Here is a 25,685-nt window from a genome sequence, read left to right on the forward strand (position 1 = left end):
ACCGATTATTGTGATCTCTTACGTTTTCATCTTGTTTTCCAATCACGCTAAGAAGCAAATCTACAGTTAAATGGTTTACCTGGATGTTTATGTGTACAGTATATGTTCTTTAGGGTAAATCCTAAGATGTAATCCTATGCTTTTTCTTTGCTGCTCGGTTTAGAAAAGTTTATTTTTGAGGGTTTCTTTGCTACTGTTTCATGGAAGTGCCAGATTTTTTGCTTTGGTTTGTGCTTCCTGCACACAAGGTTCCAGGTTCCTTGTTATCACACCAGTCCGGCCTTGTGTCAGTCCTTTACAGTCCTCTATATAAATAGTACTAGGTTTCATTTTTCCCATGTCAGAGCAGTCAGTTTCACCATTATACACCTGCCTTCGGAGCCTTACTTGCATTAGGGTCCTTCCTATCAATCCCTCACAGCTACAACAAACAAAGGCTTTCTATAAGAGTCCTCTGCCTTAAAACAGCAGCAATACTAGGAACTGGGTTGTTTTGCTGCTGCTTTAGTGGAAAAAAACAATACATCAATTAATATTTATGGAATAGTCATTGCGAAAACAACATTAAAATGAAATATGTTTGCATTGTAAAGGATATACAATATATATAGCCTATTTTACAGTCCCTTTGGGGGAATTAGCTTTGGACTAAAGTGCTGTCACTTTAGCCGCCCACACAGAAGATCAATAAAAGGAAAATAGAAATAGACAATAATCCACCAGCAACCAGGCTCATATACAAATCAGTCAGAGTAGCATGCACTGGGCAGTAGCCATATTATAAATGTTTTAATAAGTATTGTTGATGTTGCGGCTGAAAGAAAAGTTAGTGTGCTACCTAGGATGACGTAAGATTTTTTTGTTTTTATTTTTTTTTTTATTGATTGAATTGCTTCATCAAACCACATTACTTGGCTTGCCAGCTTACACTACTCTCAACTTTTTGATAAGTTTATGCATTCAAAGAAATTTGGTAAGTTTCTTTCTCATGTTTAACTGCAGTGTATCTGACAAAACCAGGGTAAACTGTCACAGCTAGCTAACACACCTAGCGTGTGACGAACACAAGTTGACGTGTTTGTCTTTCTCTTGTTCAGGCCAGGTTAAGCAATTTCTGGTCTTTTGGAAATATCTAAAATCAATTTTGCCTCAGAATAGTGTTGGGGCCTGGTCATTTCTCAAAGGCTTCGGAAACCAATTCATTGATTCTCAGTGTAATCAGGACAAGCAGGATTCCCAGAGGGAATATAGTACAGCTTCAGCTCTTGTAAAATGTGGCTGGCGGTAAATGTTTCAACAGTTTCCCTGTTTTTAACAAGTAACAAGTCATTTGTTATCAGTCTATACATTTAAAAAATATGCAAAGAAACAAACCTGTGCAGCAGCTTTCCAAGACTTTTGATTCCCGGTGAAGCAGAGGATTCGCCTAAGCAATTATGGCTTTTTGGACAGTGCAGGAGACCAACCCCTCTGCTGTCCAAATAGAACATTGTTAATTTCCTTGTTTATATGCTGCATGTGTAGTTGTAGCCATAAATAAGCCATCTTGATGTCCATGTGGGAGAACTCAGTGGTATTGTTGTTTCTTTAGATCAACTTTAATAGGAGGAACACACATCAGGAGCAGCCCCTCCTCCACAACAAACCATCCACCATTTTCTACTCATCATTGAAGTCCATCCTTATTTCCATAAAACCAAAAAAACTCCAATGTGGTTTTGGAATCTAAAAACAATTAGTGTTCCTGGAGAAGGAGATGCTGCTGAGGGGGTGTGTAGGGGTGTGTGTGTAGGGGTGTGTGTGCAGCCAATTCTCATTGTCCTCCTCTATCGAGTATTACACCAAGGTTGCCACTGTGCCTCTACTATTGATGGGCTTGGAAAGAATTAAAATGCTGTCATAAATCAGTTATAACACTATTGAGAATAATTGTCATTTTGTAGTCCAAACAATCCAATTGAACATCGAGCTGAATAACGCAACCAGTCGATTTCTTGCACTTTTGGGAAACGAGCTCAGCCTGCAAGCTTATTTTACTGTTAAATATGAGCTCATATTGCTTCCCCAAAGTTTAAACCAATACTTTAAAACAGCCAAAACAAATTATTCCCTCAACATACAGTGACTGCTGACTGTTGCGGCGGCTCTTCCACATGCGCTCGTCCATTGTTTGGATATTACCAGTCAAAGTGTCTCTGCATTTCCTGAGCCCGTATCCCACTCTATTTCCTCGTCCTCCGTACAAGGTACAAACACATTAAGGCTGAACTCCTAATAGCCTGTGTGATGGATGCCCGAGAATAATGAGCTCTTTATGAGACTTAATACCTACTGTTAATCAATGGACATAGCAGGGCACTTTTCAATACTATCTTCCAAGCATTTTAAAATGAGCCCTCATAGAATAGATTGACTCGCATTCTAAAACCTCGCTTTTTTTCCCTTCTTCTTCTTGTCGCCGCTCTTGTTCTTCTTCTATTGAAGCGTGCAATTAGCAACATAACATATTCAAAATCAGCTGATGACTGTTCTTCAGAAATGCCCTCTCCCGCTCTGATATTGCTGAGTGCTGTCCAGACTGAGAAGCTTTGAGAGATTGAAAACACAATGCCCGGCTCTAATGCAGTGGGTGGACCAGACTTTCCTCAGCCTCAAGTAATAGAACCTTGAATGACCTATTTATTGCCATGAATATCAAATCCCGGCAGCCGCTGGAAGTGTTCCTGTCAATTTCAGCTGGTTCTCACGCTGTTGTTCTTTGAACTTCAGCTCCCGCGCGTATTGCACTGCTCAAGGCTGCTCGACAAAGCATCATGGCTTATTAGCATCATGTTCATTTATAGCCTGCATTCATAAATGATATGGTTTTAGAAATTAAATGGTTGCTGGCATTGCTAGAACGAACAGATCAAACAATAAATAAATTCTGAGGTAATTGCAAAAACAGGCATGTCTTTGCAAGTCGGGAGGTAGGCCGCGGCGAGTTCAGGTGACACCATTTTCTGTGCAGATCTTTAAATACACGTCACTGTGTGTTTGTTGTGTGCTGTTTGTGTGAGTGTATGCATTTGGGTGTGTTTGATTATCCCTTACAGGCTCTAAGGGAGCCAGATCTATTCTCACTCTGATAATGAGGGAGAGACTTCCAATGCCCTTAAGTCATTTCTCCTCTCCTTCCATCCTGCGTGTTGCATCCGGCAGCGTTTCTCCTTCTTTGGCCTTTACCTTCTTCTGATGCAGATTATCTGCCTGCGTTGCCGTTACACCGCCCGGTCTTTTTCAGCCACTTTCGTGGAAATTCGTGCATGGCTTCCTTCAGTTCAGGCTGACTGGACCGTGTTTGAGTCACTCACTGGTTTTATGGAATAGATTTGTACGCCAGATGACTATTTTTCATCAGCACGGTCGATGGCTGAGTATCTCTGTGGACCACAGGGCTGGCAGCTCTGTTTCTCCCCACAATAGCCTTACTTATCCTGCGTCAATACTCCAATGTGTTGTATATTTGCCCGGTTGCTCAAATATCCATTCGTAGTGCTCCCTCTTACCTAACTCTCCCTGTGGGGTCCACTGGGAGTGGAAGGCGAGAGTGAGTCACGTCGGAACCTCTGTTAATTTTACTCTAACTTTTCACTCCTCTGCTCTTTCCACTTCCCCCTCCTCCTTTGTTTTTCAGGTGACCGAAATATCAGCGGACATTGTGGGGGGTGGGGCACTTTAGGAGGCCTCTCCACCCCCTCCCTGACTTTGACGCGTCGCTCCTTTGCTGCAACGTTTACCCCAGAGGATCGCCGTACTTAACCCAACATCAGCATGGATCTAAAAGACCGGAGGAATCGCTCCCTCACCAGGAGTCGTTGCTCCAAAGACTCCCAGTACAACACCTCCTCACTCGATGCAGACGAGCGCCGCGTGCCCACCCAGAAGTCGTACAGCTCCAGCGAGACGCTGAAGGCCTTCGATCATGAGCAGAGGCTTCACTATGGCGGCTGCGTGACAGATTTGGTGCACCACGAGTCTGATGAGTATTCCAGGCAAGGTGGGTCTGCGGAGCAAATAATCCATCTGAAATGCATAATTGCGCAGTCAGATAAGAAGCTTAATCCTAACTGTGCTGGACTGAAGGTATTACATGGTAACAAAGTTTGTTTTTTGCTATTTAAAAGCCAGTTTGAGATGCATTGTTGAAAACTTAATTGGGACTCTGTTTATTCTAATGAAATGTCTATAAGTTTGCCATCACCAGCAACTTTCACAGCCTATTTAGTACTGCCCGTAAGCTTTTTGAATTCGGGATACAATATGGTGCCAATGTGTAATATACATTATGTCTACACATTGAAAACATATACAAAATATGATGCTTTTATTGAAAAACAACAGAGAACATTTGTAACTATTACCCAGTGCACTCAGATTTGACGTTGCTGTCGTGCTGCTTCTTATCTTGCCATGTAAGTAGGTGTAACTAAAATAATATTCTTCCTGTGTCTTAATGTAAAAAGTGAAGCACGTTTTGTTAAACACAAAATTAGATGCTTTCAATCCTTTTAATGGGGTGTATATCGGGATACAGGGCTGAAATTCTTTGCAGTGTCTGTCACTGCAAAGACTAAGAAAGGCAAGGTTTCCGATGTTATTTTTTCTTCTTCTTACTTTTCATACTTTCTGAATGTATGACATACGAGCATGAAGGTTCGGCGCTTTATGAGCATTATCAAGAGGTCAAATAATTATGTTTGCCACATCAAGTATTTGGCATACCTAGTTAAAGGAAGCTCCTGCATATCTGGAGAAATTCTCGGTTCATTGCTGCAACGTTTGGGCAGCACTCCCTTAAATTTTGTCCCAGTGGTACCTGTGGATGCGTGTGACGTCCATGGCATCTCTGAGTTGCAATGTTTGCACCAGAGAGTCTTTCTGCATCTCCAAAAGATCTCTGGTAGCCAGGCTGACAATCAGCTTACGTGCGCCACATTACCAGATTTGTATAAATGCTGGAGCATAACTTACGCAGAGCAATGCAGTTGCTATGGAAACAAAGTAGATGTGCATCAGCGTGACAGGGATATAAATGATGGAAAATTCATGCTAAACTAACCTAGCGGTGCTCTGATTGGTGACCCATTTGAAGCAACACTAAAAAGTTCATTACAAAAAATATCCAAAAGAATAAAAGAGAGGCTTTCAAGCAAAACATATTAGCATAAGCACAAAGAAGTTTGCTAAAATAAAAAGCAAACTAATGGATTGTAGCAGCTTCCATTAAAAAATTTAATTTCTTATACCGTCAATGCTGGAAGATATTTTTTTTTATTCCAGCATGTGTAGATAAACAAGTTGCAGTAATTTTGTTCTGTCAAATATTAAGTACATCTTGACTCACACAATGAGATGGTTGAACCTCTATTTTCTTTGAAGTCAGCACATCTTAGCTGGCTGCAAAAACAATCAGATTTCCTACTGCATTTTAGCACCAGGCCTAAAGCAGATATTTAGCACTAGCAAAGCTGTCATAATGAACTTTTGTATCCCCCGGTGAGCGAGTTAGCCGACAGGCCGATAGGTCATCTCTGAAGGGTTGGGTCAGCTCCCTTAGCCATGTCTTTAGACTGTCCCCGTGTGTGTCTGCGTGTACACGCGTTCTTGTGTGTACTTTGCAAAGGAGGGGGGACATGAAACAGAAAGTATTGATCCTTGGCTGGTGAAAAGAGTCAGACTCAATGGGATTGATCCCTGCTAAGCTCTGTTTTCTCTGCATGGAAACAGACAGGAGAGGAAGCCAGCTCACAGCAACACAACAATGTGGAGCATAGTAGAAAAACAGTGAAACACAGCTCACAAATAATAAGAAGAATATTAATTTTAAAAAAAATTTCAATTTTCCTTACGGAATACTGTTATTGCAGCCTGAAAGGACAAAACTTACCAGTGATGTCTCACTTGGTGTGGCTGCAAGAAATTAGGAGAAATGGATCAATCTCATGGTAGTTCGGGGAACAAAATACTCGACAGCACACCGCAAAGGGAGAAATGTGCTGCGAAGAACGGAATACGACACGAGGACATACTTCTATAGAGGCAAAGGTAAGAGCAGAAAATTGAGGATTGATTGGCAGAGTCCATGATAGACTGAAAGTCAGTGGTGTGTGCCGCTCGGACACACTCCAGCGCTGCACTGAGCTGACCTCACACCGGGCGATAGCTGGTCGATACCTCAGTACTCTCAGCCTATCGGCTCCATCGAAAGCCCAGAGCCACAGATGCATCGTGGGAAGTGTGGCCACAGGAGACCAACAGTGTTGCAGCACCATATGGACTGTGACACTATGGGAGGAGGAGTAGTGCTGGAAGGACAGAGAAAGAGAAGGAGTTGGAGTGTGAAAGAGTGATAGGAGAGAAGCAGCCGACAAGAGTTTTCTTGTTATTCCAAGATATTTTTGCAACCAGAAAATGAGAAAGCGAGGGAGTTAGGCAGACACTGTCTTCTCGTTCCTACTACTGCACCTTGAAGCTTCTAGGTAAAGTGGTAAAAAGGAAAATAATATTCATAGCTTCTTGGTAGAAACGACCCCCAACTCTTCATCTTGAGGATAATTTTTCTTTTTGTTAATTTAAAAGCTAAGCGATATCTAAGCTAAGGTAACTTTTAGTGGCTAAACTAGTGAGCAATATTTCGTTTTCATGGCTGACGGGAGCTGAACTAACAAATGACATTCAGTTTTAATTCAATTAGAATTTCCTTGCAGTTGGGTGTTTCTGAACTTTTTGGGAAGTTAACCCAAAGCTTTTTCCAGCCCGTTTCTTATTTCACACTCATAGTAGCTCACTCCACTTCACAGTATTTCGTTGACTCTTGTTGCGTCGGCTGCAAAATAGAGCATCCAAGTATTTTTTTTTTTTTACTTTTATTTCACCAGGAAAATCCCATTTGAGATTAAAAGCCTCTTTTGCAAGAAAAAAGTGATAAAAATTGTTTTTAAACTATACAGTCCCAAAAAGAAGGCACCTCAATGTCTCCAGAAGGTGTCTTGCATTTCAAAGTATGTCCTAAACAAATCAAGCATCTGTGTCTGTAAGTTAAATCAAAACAGATCCTCATCTGGAGTTTGTTCTTGGAGAGTCTTTTTTGAGTGATTTGGGGCCATATTTGTGATTATTTTCCAATACAATCTTTCTTTGTGTTTGTGGTGTAGTAATTTTTGAAAGGTATTCTAATATAAAATGTCCGTTTTGAATGAGAAAAACAAACATGACGCCTAATCTTTATTTCTCTTCAAAGAGTAGCATTTTATAATTAGTCTACGGCAAAACCCTCAAATCATCTTCTGCATATGTGATTAATTGACAGATTGAACATAAATCACTTAACAGCTGTGTCCAGCAGTGGAGAAAAAGCTCATTAATTAAAAATACCAAAAAATTATGGGGGGGTTTTCCCCCCAAACAAGCAACATTGTGATACATTTTTCATGATTGCAGCTTACATTTACGTTTTTAAGTAGAGTGACCTGCAAAAAAATAAAAATAAAATGAAAGATAACAGACTTAATGAGGAGATTTTAAACCTCATAAAAACTTCATCAACCTCGTAAATTAGAAATCTGGGCAATCAAAAGGATGGTTGTCGTGTAAAACCTCGAGGTTTTGTGATGTTTCTAAGTACAGCTAATATACAAAATGAAACCGGTCAAAAAAAAAAAGAGAAGATGTAACAGATGATCCATTGACGCATTTATTATCTAAACCCACTGAGTGCTGTTTAGGTGAGAACCTGGACAGATCAGCTGTCTATCACATGTTTAACATGCAACACCTACCTACTCAAGCAAAATGAATTTGAAAATGAATCTGTGCTACAGGAAAATTTGATTGAAACGTGGGTAAAACGTTCGCATAAGGACATTTATATTTCAGTGAAGTTAAAAAGTGGGGCTCAAAAACACTTTTCTAAAAACTTTTAACATAATTTCTAAGAGCAAATAAAGAGACATGGCAAACCTAGAAAAAAGCAATAAGACTAATTTCTAAAGTTGTGCAGTGTTTTTATTGCAAAGCTAATAATCTTAGCTTCACGTTTTAATTTGATTTCTGTTGACTTTAAGGATATTTTTCCCTCTGTTCTCTCACTTTTCTATTCTAATAATAATAACAAACTTCATATACAATACTCTGCCAAATGCGGCATCCAAGATGTTATTTGCAAATCCGATGTTACACATATTACTCTGCTCTAGATCCAAGAAACTCAAAATCCACAAAACAAGCATTAATATTCATAAAAAAATATATATACGTACATTTCCCAGGTAACACATTTTTATGAGTTCCAAATCCTTCACACATGTTGTGACAGAAATGCTCGTGACTTGTGTTATATAGACGAGATGCATTTTCTCGAGGTTGGCGGTCTTGTTGAAAAATGCACGTAGCGGGATTGTTTCTCTTTGCCTGTACAGTGGTGACAAATGTAGATCAACACAACTCTACAAGCTCGAACTGCTAAATGCTCATGTTTTACGAACTCCTGCATTACAAGAGCAGCAGCAGCAGCTGTGTCAAGGTGAAAAGCGGTTTAAACATTTATGTGGGTGCCTAACTGCCTGTATGACATTACCGCGTGTGGTTAAAAGCCCAATCCAGTAGAAGCTCCCACATTAAGCTTCAGGTCTAAATGTGCACATTTCGAAACAAGGGCTTTTTCCGTCGTTGTTTACGTGTTTAAGAACGTAGACGTCATCTCAGAGATCCCAGTAAAACAAAGTTCAGCGGTGTATCCCGACGAACCAGCCGCCCTCCTTCTCCTCCTCCTCTTCCTCCTCTTTTTATAGTATCTCAACTCCACCGTTTCCCCATTACGCTCTTATTACCTACTCTGCTTGGATAAGCACAACCAAATAACACATTCTTCCCTCAAATATAACACGCAGCCGCCTGGAAAGCTCATTAGAGGCACTCACAATTTAACACCACAAAACAAAAAATATCTGAGCCATCAGTGATGCCAATAAGGCATGGGGGCTCATTCTCAGAACACCCAAGCACATTTTTATTGGACTTTGCTTTAAAATGGAGACGGGTCTTCTATACTTGGTATGTTTTCAGTCAGACTTATCAGTTATTTGTAAGGCGATCTGGTAAAAAAAAAAAAAAAAAAAGATTTGAAAAGCAGTCCTTCTACTGTGTATACTTCCCATCTCTATCTGTTGTCTTCCACCTTTTTATACATCTGATTCTTTAGCCACATATTTCGGTCCCCAGCGCGCTGCGTGATTCCCATTTAGCTCATTTTTGGGGTGTGCCATGCTTCTGAGTCCATCCCCACGCAGCAGGCTCCATGACAGCCGCCGCAGTCCCTGGTAGCCAGTGTTGTATAAAGTACTGGAATCTCAGAGTCAAGTAAAAGTACAAGTACCTCTCCAAAATACGACTTTGGTAAAAGTCGAAGTCACTGACTGAAATGTTACTTGAGTAAAAGTCTTAAAGTATCTGAAACTTCTTGTACTTAAGTATGGAAATTACTGTAAAAATGGATGTACTCAAGTAATGTAATGAAAAGTACAAGTAAAAAGTAAAACAAGGCAAGTTTGAATGACATTTCTTATATCTTGGTAAACTTGTCAAATAAACTTAAAATAATGTACCCAACCAAGTGCAGGCAAAATGAAACCTGCTAATAAATTGTTCCAGTTTTAAAGAGTAGCACATGTTAATGGTTTGTGGTTTTGAACTTGCATGCCTTTCCTATATTCGTTAAATTTAGTCTAAATTGCTATCGCTATGGCTTCTGTCCCCCATTGAACTAGGGTGACCAGACGTCCTCTTTTTCCCGGACATGTCCTACTTTTCAGACCTAAAAAGATGTCCGGGGGGAATTTAAAAATTGTCCGGGATTTTGGTCAATTGCCTCAAAACACATTACATAGCTTACAGTGGATTATAGGGCACGGCGCTGCGTGTCACGTAATCCCTGAGCCGCGTCAGTGCGGGCAGCACTCTTCTCTGTTCGACCCACCCTCCCACCCGATGCAAGGTGTTCCGATTTCTGATTTCCCCAACAATGGGAGAAGCGAAACAGGTGTATCCTATTGGAGGTGATGAACAAGCCAGGCAAGCAGGCTACGACTTTGTTCGGTAGCCTGCTTGCTAATCAGTAGGTGGGGTCAAAACACTTCGTTTCTCTCTCTCGCTTTTTTGTAACGAGTAACTAAACCACACATTGAAAATGTATCGGAGTAAAAGTACGCAATTGAGTTCGGAAATATAGTGAAGTAAAAGTGAAAGTCATCAAACATTTTCATACTCCAGGAAAGTATGAAGTACTCCAAAATGTACTTAAGTAAAGTAGTGAAGTATTTTTACTTCGTTACTATACAACACTGCTGGTAGCTTTGGCCTTTCCTGTCAGAAGGAACCAAATGAGCTCCTCTTCATTCTCCTCTGCTGTTTCGCCCCCCCCCGCTCCCCCCAGGGGTCGAAACCACACAGAGAGCTCCACCAGCAAGTTGCCCGTCTCCCTGCCTGGACAACTCTCAGCATCATCTTCCGCCCTTCACTCCCTTTCGCGCTCTTCGTTTTTCTCACTTTCTTTTATGCCCTTTTCTGCTCTTCTGTCACACATTTCACGTCTCTGCTTCCTCTGTCAACATTTTCCCATCTATTTTTCTCAATCTTGCTCTTCCTGTATTGTTGCTTTGGTGTTCATATCACATATTTCTTGTTCTGAGGGCTCTCTGCGGACCTGGCAACAAGCGCAAGGGGTGAGAGATTCAGTGCCTCGCAAATGTATCCGCACCCCTTGAAGTTTTCTCTTGTTGCAACAGCAAACTTTCAAATATTTTAAATACTATTAATTTGAGACACAAACACAAATTACTGAATATTTGTGAGGTGTTTTTTTTTCTTTACTAATCTGAATCTGTGATGTGCTTTTGCATCCAGCCCATTTTACTGGGATTCCCCTAAATAAAATATGCATGTACGTGAATGTTATCTAAGCAATGACATAAATCAAGACAATCACAACTTGATTTTGTTTTACATTGACTCCAATCCAATGATGGTATTGCTTGAACTAGTGACTAATGTTTTGTTTACACTGAGCTAAAGGACAATTGACTGTCAGGGTTGTGGAGGAAGCTTAATTAACAGAAAAAAAATTATATATTTCTTGGATCTTTTCCTTTCATGACAAATACGTGCAAATGTATGTAATGTTGCTAACAGCCGACACATTTTCACAATGTGTCTTCCTCTTAAAGAAGAGTTCACCACATAAAATTGGCAAAAAGGTAGAAAAAATAAAACTCACCAATCAAAAACCACTTTAATGGATAGTTGTGCATTTTTGTAATAAGGTTGTATTCAAATGGTTATGGGGAGTTTATGTCTTCTGCAGCAGGTAACGTCACTTAGTAGTAAACTCACAGTAGTGAACAGCAGAGTTCGACTGTCTAAATACAATGCCAGACGCAATAATGTCATACCAGTTTGTGCAAATGTTATTTTAAAATCTCTTAAGCCATCATTAGACTTGTAGTTGGTTACATTGAAGTCGGTGACTAATTGCATTAGATATGAAGGTAGGATGTGATTCAACCTTCCCTTGTAAGACGTTAACTTTCAATCATGTAAAGGTTTTCCCGTCCCCGACTGAAGTTGGACAAGAAAGGCAGTAAAAACAAATTGAAAAATCAAGAAGACAACAAAAACCAGCTATCATGTTTTGACTTTCTACTCTGATTTTATTTTTTTATAAATATGTTAGTCTGTCTAATGGATCTGTTCTCATTGGGGTTTTTTCCAAGACAAACGTCTTCTTTTTCATTTTCCTGTGTAAATGATGATTTCATGTTTGCCTTGATAAGTTATTTCTAATTGAAAGCTAGTTAAAGCTTCCTAGGTTTGGGCTTAAATGAGCCGCTTTGACATCGCTGTAGTTTTAGGAAAGAATACCTTAATTTTGATGTTGGACTTTCTTAAACCAGCCATTATATTCAGGCTCTGGGATGAGCCGATTTATATTTATACTAAATGAAAACATGAAGAGTTATGTACTGGTTAGGAAAAGAGGCAGACTTGCAGCACATGGTCCAGTGCTGGGAATCGAACCGGGGACAACTGCATTGAATACTGCAGCCTCTGTATATAGTGTGCCTGACGTACACTGGGAAAATAGAAGAAACGCCTGAGTGGGACACTTATATTTCACACAACAAACACGTGCCATTTCAGCTCCTTCCTCCACAATTATGAAACCAAGACATTTTGGGAACTCATTAAAAAATGCCTTTAAAAAATCCCAGCGGTTCACACAAATACTTTGAATCCATCTGTTAATTAAGATCGATCCTTTTCTTCCAGACCTCCAATAGATCCAACAAAAGTTAAAACAGTCTCTTTTTTTTCCACTTTGCTTTAATGCTGGCACTTTTTACTTACACTTTCTGGCATTAGGGATTGCAGGCAGCAAACTGTTTCAGGTGTTATTTCTGTCGTCTCGTCCTTCCCTCAAACACATCCTGAGGTGTGCAATTTTAGAGTCTTTGGTACTTTTTGTTTCAGGACACCTTAATCATTTTTCCATTTGCTGTGTGTTATGTCTGCCTTTTCTTTAAGCTCGTTTTTTTTTTTTTTTTTGTACAGCTGCTCAAATATAATCCATGTTTGCCGTTTCAAACTGTCAGTTTTTGCGAACGCATCATCCTGATGAGTGTTTTTTAAGCAGCGCCGCAATCTGGAGTTGAACACACTGTTTAAAGCTAGATAATATCACCCAGCGATATTAAAAGAAGCTGAGAATAGTAATGCAAGTCTTAATGGTTCACAACCTGATGAGTGATATTAAGAACAAATACCAGGGAAAGACGTGACAATAGCATATTTCTTCAGGTGCTAAATTGATTTTTTTATCAATGTTCAAAATTTTGGATCGTGTCATGCAAATTAAAATGAAAACTGATGTTTTAGGCAAAGCACCCGGAATGTTTTATTAATTTTTTCCTCAAAAAAAAAAACAACAAAAAAACGGAATCATCTGTTGCTAAGCAAAAACTAGCATATCACATACAATAGGACTGTGCAGCTAAACAAATGCATCCGTCAATTTTGGCTCCAAACGATCACAAAACAAAATGTGAGATTATTTTTCTTGAGGTATTATTTTTGGCAATTTCCATTCTGAAAGTATTTTCTTATCTTCTTCTTTTCTTTTTCTTTGTGCCGCAGCTGATTTACGCTTCCATCACTTTTGAAGGCTGAAGACATGTGCCTGGTGTAGCCTTGTTTTGAAAAGTCTGCGCTAGTAGAAAATGGCAGAAAGAAGCCAGGATAAACAGTGAAACGTTCCCCCGCTGTATGAATTGACAGATGGTCGGTACGAAAGGTCTTGCGGCAGTCAGCACTATTTTTTTTTTTTTTATCTGGGAAAAGTCGGGCTTCAAACAGACAAAAATGCAAAGGTGTGATGGGGCAAAGGGGCAAAAGGACCAGCCTGTGGTGACAGCAGCAGCATTTAGCAAACAAAAATGATTGAGTCGGTTCATTTGTGCCGGGAAACTTTTGATAAACCCACGGATCAAAAACTCATACGCGGTTTGGAAGTCGGTATTGTTGGAACCCAATTAGCAACACAGCAAATTTGTGCACACTTGAAATTAGAACTTTAAGTGATCTTTCAGCAGCTACCAGAGAAAGTTGTTTGAATTGATTTAATATTTGGCTTAAAGCACTTATGGTTCATCTATCTGTGGTCTTGTAGTTATGTTGGGATGTATTTTTAATTATTTCTTCAGATTCTTGGAGTACATGATGTTACTTTTATTTATTCAAATAGCATCCTGTATGTGACTGTCATTTTAAGGGAAACTTCGACAAGAAAGTGGCAAAGGAAATGTTATGTTCAAGGAAATTCAGTTTTCCAAGTTCCTTATGCATAATCGAGCAACTTAAATTTAACGTTCTGTTGGTCAGCAGGAGTCAAAAACTGGCAGGAGGCAGGCAAGATTATTTCCAAGTGGATATTTAGACTGAACAAACCCAGGAATTATTTTCAGTACGCACAGGGTGATGGTGATTACTGGCTGAAGGAACAATTGAAGCTGATGAACTGAAGTTGTGGCAGCTGACAGATGAGGAAAGGTTAGAAGTGACAGAACGAATACCTGGGAAAACAAGAAAAAGCAAACGGAGCATTAAAGGATTCACTAACATACTCAATGAAAAGAGTAACTCAAAAGAGACACTCAGATAACAACAGCAAAACACAGAAGCGGTCAGAATACAAATCATAACAAATGACCAGCAAGCTCAAAGTACAAAGGATCATGACAGAGCACTAGCTTAGAGCAGGATTCAGCTTAAAATTAATAACAATAAAAAAATAACTCTCCCAGTAATGAGGTGAATTGGTGACTTGGCTTGAACCTGGTCCTTGTGCCACAGAACTAGATGACGGGTTTGAAGGAGCATATGTTCATTTGAAGCGCAACAAAAAGCTGCATAACAGCAGACGGTAATAAGAGGGGACCGACACACCGGATTGTGAAAAGACAAAAGACAAAAATGATTGGAAGAATAGATCATGTGATTAGTGTCCTCCTTTGCCCGTATTCATGCACACATGCTCTTTTGTGTCCGTGCATTCCGCGGGGTTACCGTCAACCTGGCCTGCCGATGATCAAAGAAAGAACAAAGCAGCTGCACGCTATTAAATATAAATGGCGTTGAGATTAAATAAAGTCCCTCCCAACCGATCCCTCTTTATCTTTGTCCTCTCCCTGGCATTCTGCGCTTCTGCCAGCTGCTGACACTCAAAAGCATCTTGTTGCAGCAGAAGTAGCTCGGCCGAGTTGCCGGAGAATATCCTGGGGACGACGCACTTCCGTTCTGCCGACCTTCAACGCACGCCGTAACATCTGAACGTCCCGTTTTATGCCGGAATCTGGTTCCGTAGGTTTATACAGAAGATATTCTAGAAAGCGTCGTCTGCTTTAAACGGTCTGTTTTTGGATTCCAATCAAGTCATGGCAATCTTGTTTGAATAATCACCCCAACCTTTTCCCCGCAATAACACATTTGTCTTAAGAAGTGGTGGTTGTGAGAGCAGGTTGTGATTTAACTCCACATTATTTATGCCGGCCAGAAACACCTCGGACCAAATATGTCGAACTATGTGTTTGCTACTGTGAATAAAAAGAACAAGCAAATGTTAGTATTTTGACCACAGGTGCCTGCAAGTAGAGGAGAACGCCGGTTAAAAAAATAAGACCTAGGAGAGCCATCGACCGAGGGGATCCATTTTAAAGGTGGCAGCTATTTAGCGCTCTCCACGCCGCAAACAAATATTAGTCAAAAAAACAAACAAACAAAAATAAATATAAAAAAAGCAAGAAAATTAATTGTCAGACTCCAGGGGAGGCGCATGCTGACATCTGCAATTTTCTCCGAATAAAAATCTTTTTTCAGACCACTTTCTGTGAGTTTTGTGAGAGTTGAGTTAATCTATGTTTACTATGTAATGACCCTCTTTGACTCTGCCTTGGCAGCTTTTGATAAATGAGGCAGATTTTAAATGTCACAGTTATCAAGTGTTTCTCTCTCTCTCTCACCTCCTCTCAGTGGAGTCCCTTGCATTCTAGGCTGTAATTAAACAGGTTCCCAAGCTGCAGCATTTTAATACGAGTGTGTCAGTGCAAATAGCAGTGATCACAGATGTTCGTCACTTTGGAAGTCTAAGTCTGTTCATTCATTCACTCATTTTATGACCAAAAACAGCCTTTAGAGCAAGGATGGAAGTTTTGATTATTATTATTTTTTTATTATCATTATTAGTTGGCCATAGTCCTGACCACCTATATGAGTGTATGTCACGATTCTGGAGATGATGATCCAGTCTCAGATCCAGGAAGAACACTTCGGTCTTCATCCAGGCTCTGCAACTCTGCACGAGGTCTTTATTAAAGAAAAAAAAAAAACAACTGCCGAATGTCAACATACCAAGGTTGTTTTAACTTCAGTGGATTTTAGATTTCAGTGCTTCCTTTTGCGTAGGTTGTGAACTTCCTGGACTTCCTCCCCCCTGTAAGCTACCTGAAAGGTTTGCGGGTGGGTGTGAAGACGTCACGATGAAGACTAGCGCCTGTCAGGGTGCTTGAGCTGAAAAGGGGATGAATCACAACCTTGAATGAAAATGAATTTTAATATGGTGCGCTCACACCAAATGCGTTTTGAGCGTCAGGCACGTCCGGGGTACATTCAAAGACTTTGTCGAGGGCCGTTGCGGTGTTTTGACGCGTCGATCGCGTTCAGCGCGTTCGATCCTCCGCATAGAGTTCAAATGTAAACCAGACTTTCCTGACGCTCAAAACGCGTTTGGTGTGAACGCACCTTTGCTTCCCATGGAGCAAAGAGCATTAAATTAGTGGGTGGATAGCAGATAGCCAGTGGCGCAAAAAGTGGGTATGCAGGGTATGCAACGCATAGGGGCGCTGCACTAGAGGGGGCGCCAAAACCCCGTCTCGAAAAATGTTTTTTTCTTGTTGGCATTTTCTATAATTAACAGAATGAAATGATCAATAACAGGGGAACAGCACTGATTAGGCGCCCCTCTGCTCCTTCACCTCCCCTCCTGTCGCTCTCCCTTCCCATGCAGGTGGCTGTGCACGCGCCCCTAAGAGTACGCAGGCGCGTTTTTTTTTATTTTTAATTTTAGACTACCACTCGTAGTGCACTTGACAAAATGGAGCGGCAGAAAATAAAGCTGTCCGGGGCGCAAAACAGAAAAAGGAAAAGGGAGAAGGATAAAGATGTTGGCGGGATGAAAAAAAGCCTTTCAATGTGGTTGAAAGATAGTAGGTAAGTACCGTCAGTGTATTAGCAGGACAGGAGGGTTGTAAATAATCAAGTTAGCTAAAGCTAGCAGCTAGCCTAATACGGAATCGTCCCATATTTGACTGTTAAAAGTTGCCTCCCCTATTAAACCCTTAAGGGACGCGATTTGTTTTGTATTTCTATGAATATCTGATACATAAACCTGTCACAGACACATAACCGCGCACTAAGTAAGAATGACCGAAATAAAACTCAGGAAATATTAACACAGGAAAGCTAAAGCTGCTGTGGCGGCAGTGCCCAGCTATGGTCCAACACTTAGCCCTCCTGGGTGCATTTTTTTCACTCATATGTATTATGGATTCTTTAATTAAAGATGAGTTGTTCAAGTTCATGTGTGTATCAGACAAATTAGTCATCAGAGTCACTAAAGCTCTTAAACTCAAAAAGGTTGGTGACCTATTTTACCAACCTTTTTGGCAGGGGGACACTTGAGTTTAAATGTCTTATTCAATACCACTACAGTGGTGTTGTGATGTATCTGATAAGTCAGATCAGATGTAATGTCCAATCAGTAACTGTTATCCAACAAGGAGATGATTTAAATTAAAGTTTAATTTCTATTGTAGTTTGACTGCTGTATTTTTTAAGCCTATTTAACACAAAATTTATGTCATTCAGCTGTGGTGGTGGAGAGAAAGAAGAGAAGATGATGAAAGAGGAAGAATCAGGACAGACAGGGGAAGGCAACAGGTTGGTCTAATGCAGGTGGAAGTGAGGGAGCAACTAGTCCATCTCAAGCACAAATTTTTAAACATTATTTTTAAAAACGGTAAGATCTGTAATTTTTACAACTAATAATGCTTTTTTGACCACATGACTTAGTGGAGAACACCACAGACAAGGGATGAAGGAGACAGACATGAGGTCAGTGATAGAGGAGACAAGTGATGAGATCAGGTAGGCATTAGGAAAGCAACAAAAACCTATATACCATGATGGTTTGAGTTTCTGATGACCATCTTTGATTGTGTTCTTTTTTTGGGAAAATTAGTGCAGGCAGTCATGGTGAGTCAACCACGAGAAAGAAGAATGAGAAACAGAAAGGTGCAGATGAGGGAGAGGAAGAGCAGAGAGGACTAGATGATGAAGAGAGAGAGAAGCACAGAGCTGCGGAGGAGAGAGCCGAGACAAGGCTTTATTCAGAAGAACCATCTGAATGGCCTTTACCACACAAAATGGGGGACACATTTAGGCAGTACATGGCTGTAAATGGCCCACAGAAAGTTTCTGATGGTCCATATCCAAGATCAGAGAAGAATAAGAGGTGTTTTTCCAAAGCATACTGTTTTCGTTTACTGTCTAATGGAGAGAAAGTTGAACGAGATTGGTTACTGTATTCTAAAAATACTAACAGAGTCTATTGTTTTGCATGTAAGCTTTTTGGTGAAGCTAAAGTTCTTGACACATGCCTTGTGGAGGGGTATAATAACTGGCGATGTCTTTCAAAAACACTGAAGCACCATGAAACCAGTAGTTCTCACATAAATGCTTATCTGACGTGGAAAGAAATGGCATCTCGCTTACGCCTAGGTAAGACTATTGATAGTGAACTGCAGAAAACCATGGTAGCTGAAAAAGCACACTGGAGAAGTGTGTTGACTAGAGTTATCGACTGCATACTTTTCCTTGCAGAGAGAAACTTGCCACTAAGGGGGAAAAATTCTCAGTTAGGAAATCCTAAAAATGGAAATTTTCTGGGAATCCTTGAGCTCATAGCACGATATGATGTAACACTGGCAGAGCATCTTAGAAAGGCTGCCTCCAAACAAACCACTGGATATCTGACATGGTGCACTCAGAATGAATTTTTAGATTCAATATCAGAGTGTGTTTTGAGTAAAATATCTGCCAAGATCAAGTCCTCTAAGTACTTTGCAGTGGAACTGGACTGCACACCTGATATTTCAAAGCAAGAGCAGGCCTCAGTCATCATTCGATATATGGGGGGGCGCCGAAGATATGTTCGCATCCACCTCAAAAATATGGAGTTGCGCCCCTGCTTTTACCAGTTAGTCTATATTTCATTCCTGAAGAATAATCATGAGCTGTGGTCAGTGACTGAAAGAATAAGCAACTCAGAATGACCTCATTTGACCTACCTAGCTCAGAGCTTCACTCTCCAAGAAAAGAGTCACTGCTCGTCCACATAGAAATGAGCAAGTAGAGCTGGATTGGCCTTCTAATAAACATGTCCTCTGCACACCTTCTAAGACAAGGGTTTCAGACATGTCTGACAGAGAGAAGACCTTGGGGCAGAGTCAGGGCTCAGTGGGGAGATTACATCATACAGCTGTGCTGAAAAAAAAAACTTTGCAATACTCCCTTATCCAACCCCCCAACCCACTGATAAGCTGAGGGAGGTTTCTAGGGAGAGGGAGATATGAGAATGTCATGTGCTTTAAAATGTTTGCATTTATGACCCGGTCTGAGATAAGCTGGTAGACATGGGTTACCGGATAGAAAGATTCACTTTTTGTTTCTTTTTTTTTACATTGGTCTGTTTTCACCAGAACATTATAAAGTTGAGTGTAATGAACACAATTAACATCGAAAGGCAGGTAAATTGGGTGTAGTGGGTTTTTTTTAAGGAGATCCTCTAACTCTTAAAAGCAAACGACATCAAATATACAAAACAATCTGTTGATGTAGATGGGTGAAACTCAGTCGTTAATAACTGAGATGATGCCCAGTCGGTACATCTGCACCATACTTTTCAGGGATGAAAGGGGCTTCACTGCCTGGAGCTTCGTTTCTCCGGTGACAACTCCTCCAGAGTGCATGGTGTTATGTCATGTCCTGTCATGTCCTGTCTTGTTCAAGCCACACCAATGGCCTCTGGGCAGGAATGGAACTTGTCCAGGATTGCAAGACATTTGTCACACCTGTTTTAGCATCCTGAGTAGGAGGTGCAAGAGCTGCCCGTGGCGGCGCAAGGAACAGAAAGTGCCGAAGTCGTATGCGAGGTGTAAGAAGTGTTTGACCATAGCAGTCCTGTTTTGGACGTCATTTTGCTAGGTCGTTACTGGTCTGCTAATGAGTGTGTTGATATCATGCCACATGCTATGGGATATGTACTGTGTTTCTGCGAATACTACAAGACGAGTGAGAGTTACTCAGTCCAGACATAAAAGAAGCATGTAAAGGCTGAACTAGAACGAAAACTTCTGAGTTATTCACTATTGCTCTAATTTTGCCTCTCTGTTGGCTCCTTTTCACTCTGCAGTTTGCAATTTAGTGCATCATAACATTGTGTTGCCTGACCTTAATTATAATTTCCAGGCCTCTGTGTGAAACTTAATGCCTTGCCTTCACACTAAATTCCCCTTTTTCAAACACAATGAATGCAAAGTTAAACTTTTGCTGTTAGATTCAGTCAAAAAAAATAAATTATAAAGTAAAATAAAGAAATGAAAGTGAAACTGACATATTTATCTGCTTTCTGATTAATTTAGCAAATGATGTTTTGTTCACTTGTGTACTTTTTGAGAAAACAAAAATCCATTAGATCAACAAACAATTATGCAACACTACATCTTTGCAAGCTTTACACTGTAAGGATGCTGCGATTGGGAAAAAAACAATGGTCTTGTAAAACATTTTACAAGACCATTCATACAGGGTTTTCATCTATGTATGAATTTGCTCAGATGTCCTGTCTCACTACAACAAAAAGGCATGTTGCTGTTTTAATTGCTCGGATGATTCTGCTTTAACAGTGGGTCACCATCAATCTGTGGCAAGATACATTCAGCAGCCTCCGTATGGCCACTTGTGGGTAGCAACAAGTTTGCAGATTGGCTAAGAAATCACTGGCAATATAGCTTTTTTTCTAATAAATATCTAGAATGTTTGAACTTGCAGATTTGCTCTTCGGTGAGACATGCTCTAAGTAGTTTGCAGGTTTGAATCCCACGTAAGAGCCGCCTTCTGATTCTCCAAACTGAGATTGCTCTGGCAGCTGTCCACTGCAGTTAAGTTGTGCACTGCTCATAAACACTCTGCACAACACTACTTCAAGACAGGAACTATCTCTTCAACCTTGACCTTTATGTAACATCTACTGAACTCATGATTAGGATGCTACTCTTTTTTTTTTTCACCTTTTATCTTGAAGCTTTCATAAAATCCAGCGTATTGTCTTGCTTCTACTTTTCACAGCCCTCTTCAGTTGGGATTCTGTCTGCGTTTGTTCGCCTTTCTGAATATCTCCCTGAAAAAGAAAAAGAAAGGTTCTTACCACTAAGCAGGCGTTCGTTCATCTTTCCTTTGCTGTCTTATGAGCCCTCTTTTTGTCATCAGCCTGAATCACTCTATTTCACTCCTTCCTTTTCTTTTTGCCCTTATCACTAAAAAAGGGAAAGTACATCTTTATCATTACCTCACGGTGTAGCACAGCGGCAGACTGTGCAAACTGAGCTGTAAAACATTTGTCATTGCTTTCATATACAATAAAGTCACAATCTAGATCTTTTCAGATGTGTGAATTTGGCAGCTGGCAGCATTTGTTCCTGAACAGTAGCTTCATCGTGTTTGATTTGTTTACACCGTGTCTAATTGCATCCGTCGTAAATAATGTTGGTGAAAAGAAAATGATCTATGCTGTATTCTGGTATGATTCAGAATTCTAACCACAATATTACTATAATAAAATATAATATATTATAATATGTAGCTTGTACCTTTCTAATGAAGGAAATCTTTTTATGTTTAAAGGTTTGAAAGAAAAAAAGAAAGATATACTGTCAGAATCGGATATAATTTTATATCTGACAAGATATACATTTTATCCCAGCTAAAATAAACATTGTGGTGCATTGTGGGATGGGCACTCGCACACTTAGGAGTTATATATATCGTCTGCTCCGATCATTATTCAGTTTATACCAAATTGTGGTAACAACAAGCTATTATAGCCAACTGAGCTAACCCTAGTGTCACAGCAGTGCTGCCAGTCTTCTTCTATGTCCTCTACAGAATCATGTTGTTATTTGGCCTCAATACTCACCTATTTCTAGTTGTTCCATTCGTAATGTGAAACCTACTTTTGCAATAATCTAGCCTATAAAATTCTAGGTGTTTGAGTAAACTTTGTTTTAAAAGTCCTTATTATCTCTTGCTCAGGTACATTAAGAATTTAAAACTTACTCTTAATATCAGTCCTGAATCGACCCCAATATCATAACACTGCTCCCACAGGCGCACTTGATGCCCACTAAGCAGGAAAGGTGTAACTTTTCTCAACCTAATGCTCTCATCTCAGCAGAACAGGGTAATCAAACCCTGTTTCTCCAGCACTCCAGTCTTACATCGTTACAGTCCCTGGCAAAACAAAGCCTTGTTTTTCAATTAACCCAATTTTTTTTTTATCTGTTGTAATATCTTGAATTCTCTTTGCTTTGTGTAAATGGGGAAGCTCTTATTTTACCTGCTAAGTATTGCTTTTTTTTTTTTTTTCTCCGATTGGACTTTCTTGTTTCAGATTTTTAATTTTCTTGAAACCTTCTTCGGCAAATATTAGTATTCACACCTTTATTCGAGATTTCCTTAATGTGTTGAGCTGTTCTAACCTCTGTTTTAGTAGTTTTAACAGACTCCATAGATTTTTTTGCTCCTGTTTTGTTTGCCCGATGCAGATCAATAATTTGACCTTTCTGAAACAGAGGAGCATGTTTTCCCCGACCAAAGGACGCGTATTCTAACAAGGAATAAAAAGCTACCCATTGCTTTACTTTGAGTTAAACAACATCTTGGCATCTGAAACATAATAATCACTGCTGTTCTTTTCCAATGGGAGGCTCTTGTCTATTTGCTTAGTTAAATATAGGTTCTGACCTTTCTCTGGGCAGGCAGTGTAAACATGCATTCTTTTAGATGTTGTGTGATAAAATGAAATTTATGTAATGTTGCCTGATTATATCACGACAGGACTTTGCAATGGTCAAAATTTACATAACGGTGTTGAGGTTGTTCCTAAGAAGAAAGGATGTAGCATAAGGTTAAATCAATTTTTTATGCTTTTATGTCTTTGATAGGTTCATAAAAACAGAAGTTTTGTAGCATTTAACGTGAATAATATCTACAAAACAGTTTGCCTTCCTCGGCTACCAGTTGCTGTTGTTTTCCCCTTAAGCATAGTGACTTTTTTTTTTTTATTTCTTTTAAAATGCATTAAGTGCAAATGGGAAGTTAATCATTCATTCATTACAAGCGTAAATTTCAACATATTCTACTGGGATTTTAGGTGACAGACCAACAAGGCAGTACCTAATTGTAAAGAGGAAGAATAAAAAAAAGCTTTTCTAAATATTTTCCAAACAAAAATCTGAAAAACATGCCTTGAACATGTATTTAGCCACCTTAACTGTTGCACTCATAACTAAAATTATTTGCAAAGTCACCTAATTAGACCAGGGAACAGGTCGGACTGAATGTTGTGCAGCAGCACTATTCCATGTTATAGTTGAACCCAAAACTATTCAGAGACAAGGCAAATGTAGGAATAAAAATTTTTAGTCAATTAAGTTTAATGTAGAACGCAAAATCACATAACTGCACAATATAAAAGGGGCACCATTTAGGAAAACGGATATCTCAGACAATGCAGTTTTTGCTGAAAAATATTTCTAACCATTTGAGTAATTAAAGGAAAAGCGTTTACTTTAAATATGAGCCAACTCATTGCATGTGTCCACTCCGAAGAGTCTCTTTCAGACTCAAGTCAGAACATCAAAGTGCTACAGTTTGTCTGTGTCAGAATGTTAGTGATATTAAAAGATGAATCCAAATCTAAATTTGTAGTAACACATGAGAATTAATTGCTACGTGTTCTTTGTCTTATCACAAGAGATCCAGGAGTGCAGACGGCTCAAGGGGCGTGAATACTTTAAACACTTAAACGAAAAGAAGTTAAGTTTCAAAACTTTAGCTGCTCCCCAAATTGCCGCCAGTGTTTCCGGTTGCTTCCTTTCTCTCATGCGAGTGAAAACACTTCTTCATTTATTCTCCCTATTATGGAAAGGAATATATATGTCTATTTTCATAACTTTTGTGGCACATAAAAGACAACACAAATGAAAAGTTTCTTTATATTGGGAATACTAAAGTGCAGTGCAGATTAATTTTGAATTGGAAGCAAATGAAAATGGAAAATATTAAGGGAAAAGAATGGCGCATTTTGACAGCTATTATGAATGAATTTCAGCATTGCCTTTTGCTGGGACAAAGAAAATAAGGCTTTTACTGTTATTAGCAGTAATTTTGGTTATTTCAGGGTTTTGCTGGAAAACCCACTGTGCACAGTAGCATTTGCTTCCTGATTGTGATACATGCTCCACCAAGGTGCAAATCAGTTCACTAGCTTCGGCACTTAAGTTCAAATCAGAACTTGTTCTGAGCAAGCACTCCCATGAATGCTCAAAATGACATGTCCGAGGGTGGCCTTGACTATGAGCTACTGGATCTGGGAAAAGCAACATAATTGCAGGCAATGAAATCCACAAGTTCTGTTCGCTTTACATCCTCTGCAGAATTACTCAGTGGGGTGAGAGAAAGTCAACCAGCATAATGCAGAGTCCTGCTGCCTATACTTTTCCTGTCAAACTGCTAACAAGCACAAATGATTTTTTAATGATAGGCCCCTCTTTCCCTCAAAGCTGTCTACTCGTGAGCGGTTGTACTCGTACACACATGCCACAACGTTGCACACGTTCACTCCCACACATGTACGTAATGAATTTTTATCCAGGGAAGGACATTTGGTTTAATGGCTATCAGCCACGGCTATACCCACACATGCTGCTGCATAGGTGTACGGTTCCAACAGGATGCGTCTTTCCCCCCGCCTCGTCACGTTGCTTATTTCTCTGAGATAAGCATGTGATGCATGAATGCTCCAAATGATGATGCGTCTCAGGTGCAGAAGACTGAAACATTAGTACTGGGGAGATAAGCAAAAAAACGTGTCTGTATGCGGGTCCTCCAGAGGTAAATAAACAGAAACACAAGACTCATAACTACTAGTGTCTCCTCCACGTAAAGAAACATTAAAGATTGAGATCTCTGCATATTAAACATTTCTTCAAAGTTCTCTGGAACATGACCTATTTTTCTGAGGGGCTATCAGATTACAAACACTTGTACAATGACTTACAATGTAGCTTAAACATTGCTGTTGCTTATTCCTTTTCATTATGATGAAGGAAAGTAGAATGTTTATATTACATAATGCAAAGAAGAGTCATATTTTTTCAGCAGAAACTATGCTGTGTTATTGCAAAAAAAAAAAAAATTCTGAACAGTTTTTTCTGAGCCTTCTGTGTTTATGTTACTGTGCAGCAATGACAAATGAAACTATATTCTGTTTTTATTGTCCTATTTATTTTATTCCAAAGTTTTGAAGCTTATTTCCACCGATCATAACCGGGTGTTTAGAAAAACGTGGGAAAGTATTAGCAATCTTATGGCTTTCTTCTGTTTTTATCATTTTGTCACGTGTGAATGCTGCTGACCACTTATTGAAATTTTACGTCATTCAAAGCACACCTGTTTAAAGATGTGGCTTTTAAATTATTTCTTTTATTAAGTAAAACTGTGCAATGTTTATGTTTAGGAGATTTTCTTTTCTTTAGCAGTTTTGATTAAACCTGTAAGTCCTAAACGGATAAAGCGCTGGCGATAAAGCCAAACGTGCAGTACCGTAACTCTGCCACACTTTTGCGCTACTTCGAAAATTCCAACGTTTCTGAAAAGGGGAGACGTTGCACTTTCCAGCCAATATCGGGTTTTTACGGTAA

At 39.7% G+C, this 25,685-nt stretch overlaps 1 protein-coding gene across 4 annotated transcripts in view; it reads left to right on the top strand.

Moving 5' to 3' along the window:
- Nucleotides 1-25,685, top strand: part of tenm2a (teneurin transmembrane protein 2a) — a 291,969-nt gene that overhangs the window by 65,755 nt on the left and 200,529 nt on the right. For 3 of the 4 annotated variants that reach the window (XM_032554630.1, XM_032554631.1, XM_032554628.1), the window contains exon 2: nt 3,677-4,039. In XM_032554630.1, coding sequence (XP_032410521.1) covers nt 3,814-4,039 — 226 coding nt within the window. In that variant the 5' untranslated portion in view covers nt 3,677-3,813. Of the gene's footprint in view, nt 1-3,676; nt 4,040-25,685 lie in introns of those variants that run through there. The other variant, XM_032554629.1, reaches the window with a different exon arrangement.

This window comes from Xiphophorus hellerii, chromosome 23, assembly GCF_003331165.1.
Source record: "Xiphophorus hellerii strain 12219 chromosome 23, Xiphophorus_hellerii-4.1, whole genome shotgun sequence".
Classification (NCBI taxonomy): Eukaryota; Metazoa; Chordata; class Actinopteri; order Cyprinodontiformes; family Poeciliidae; genus Xiphophorus; species Xiphophorus hellerii.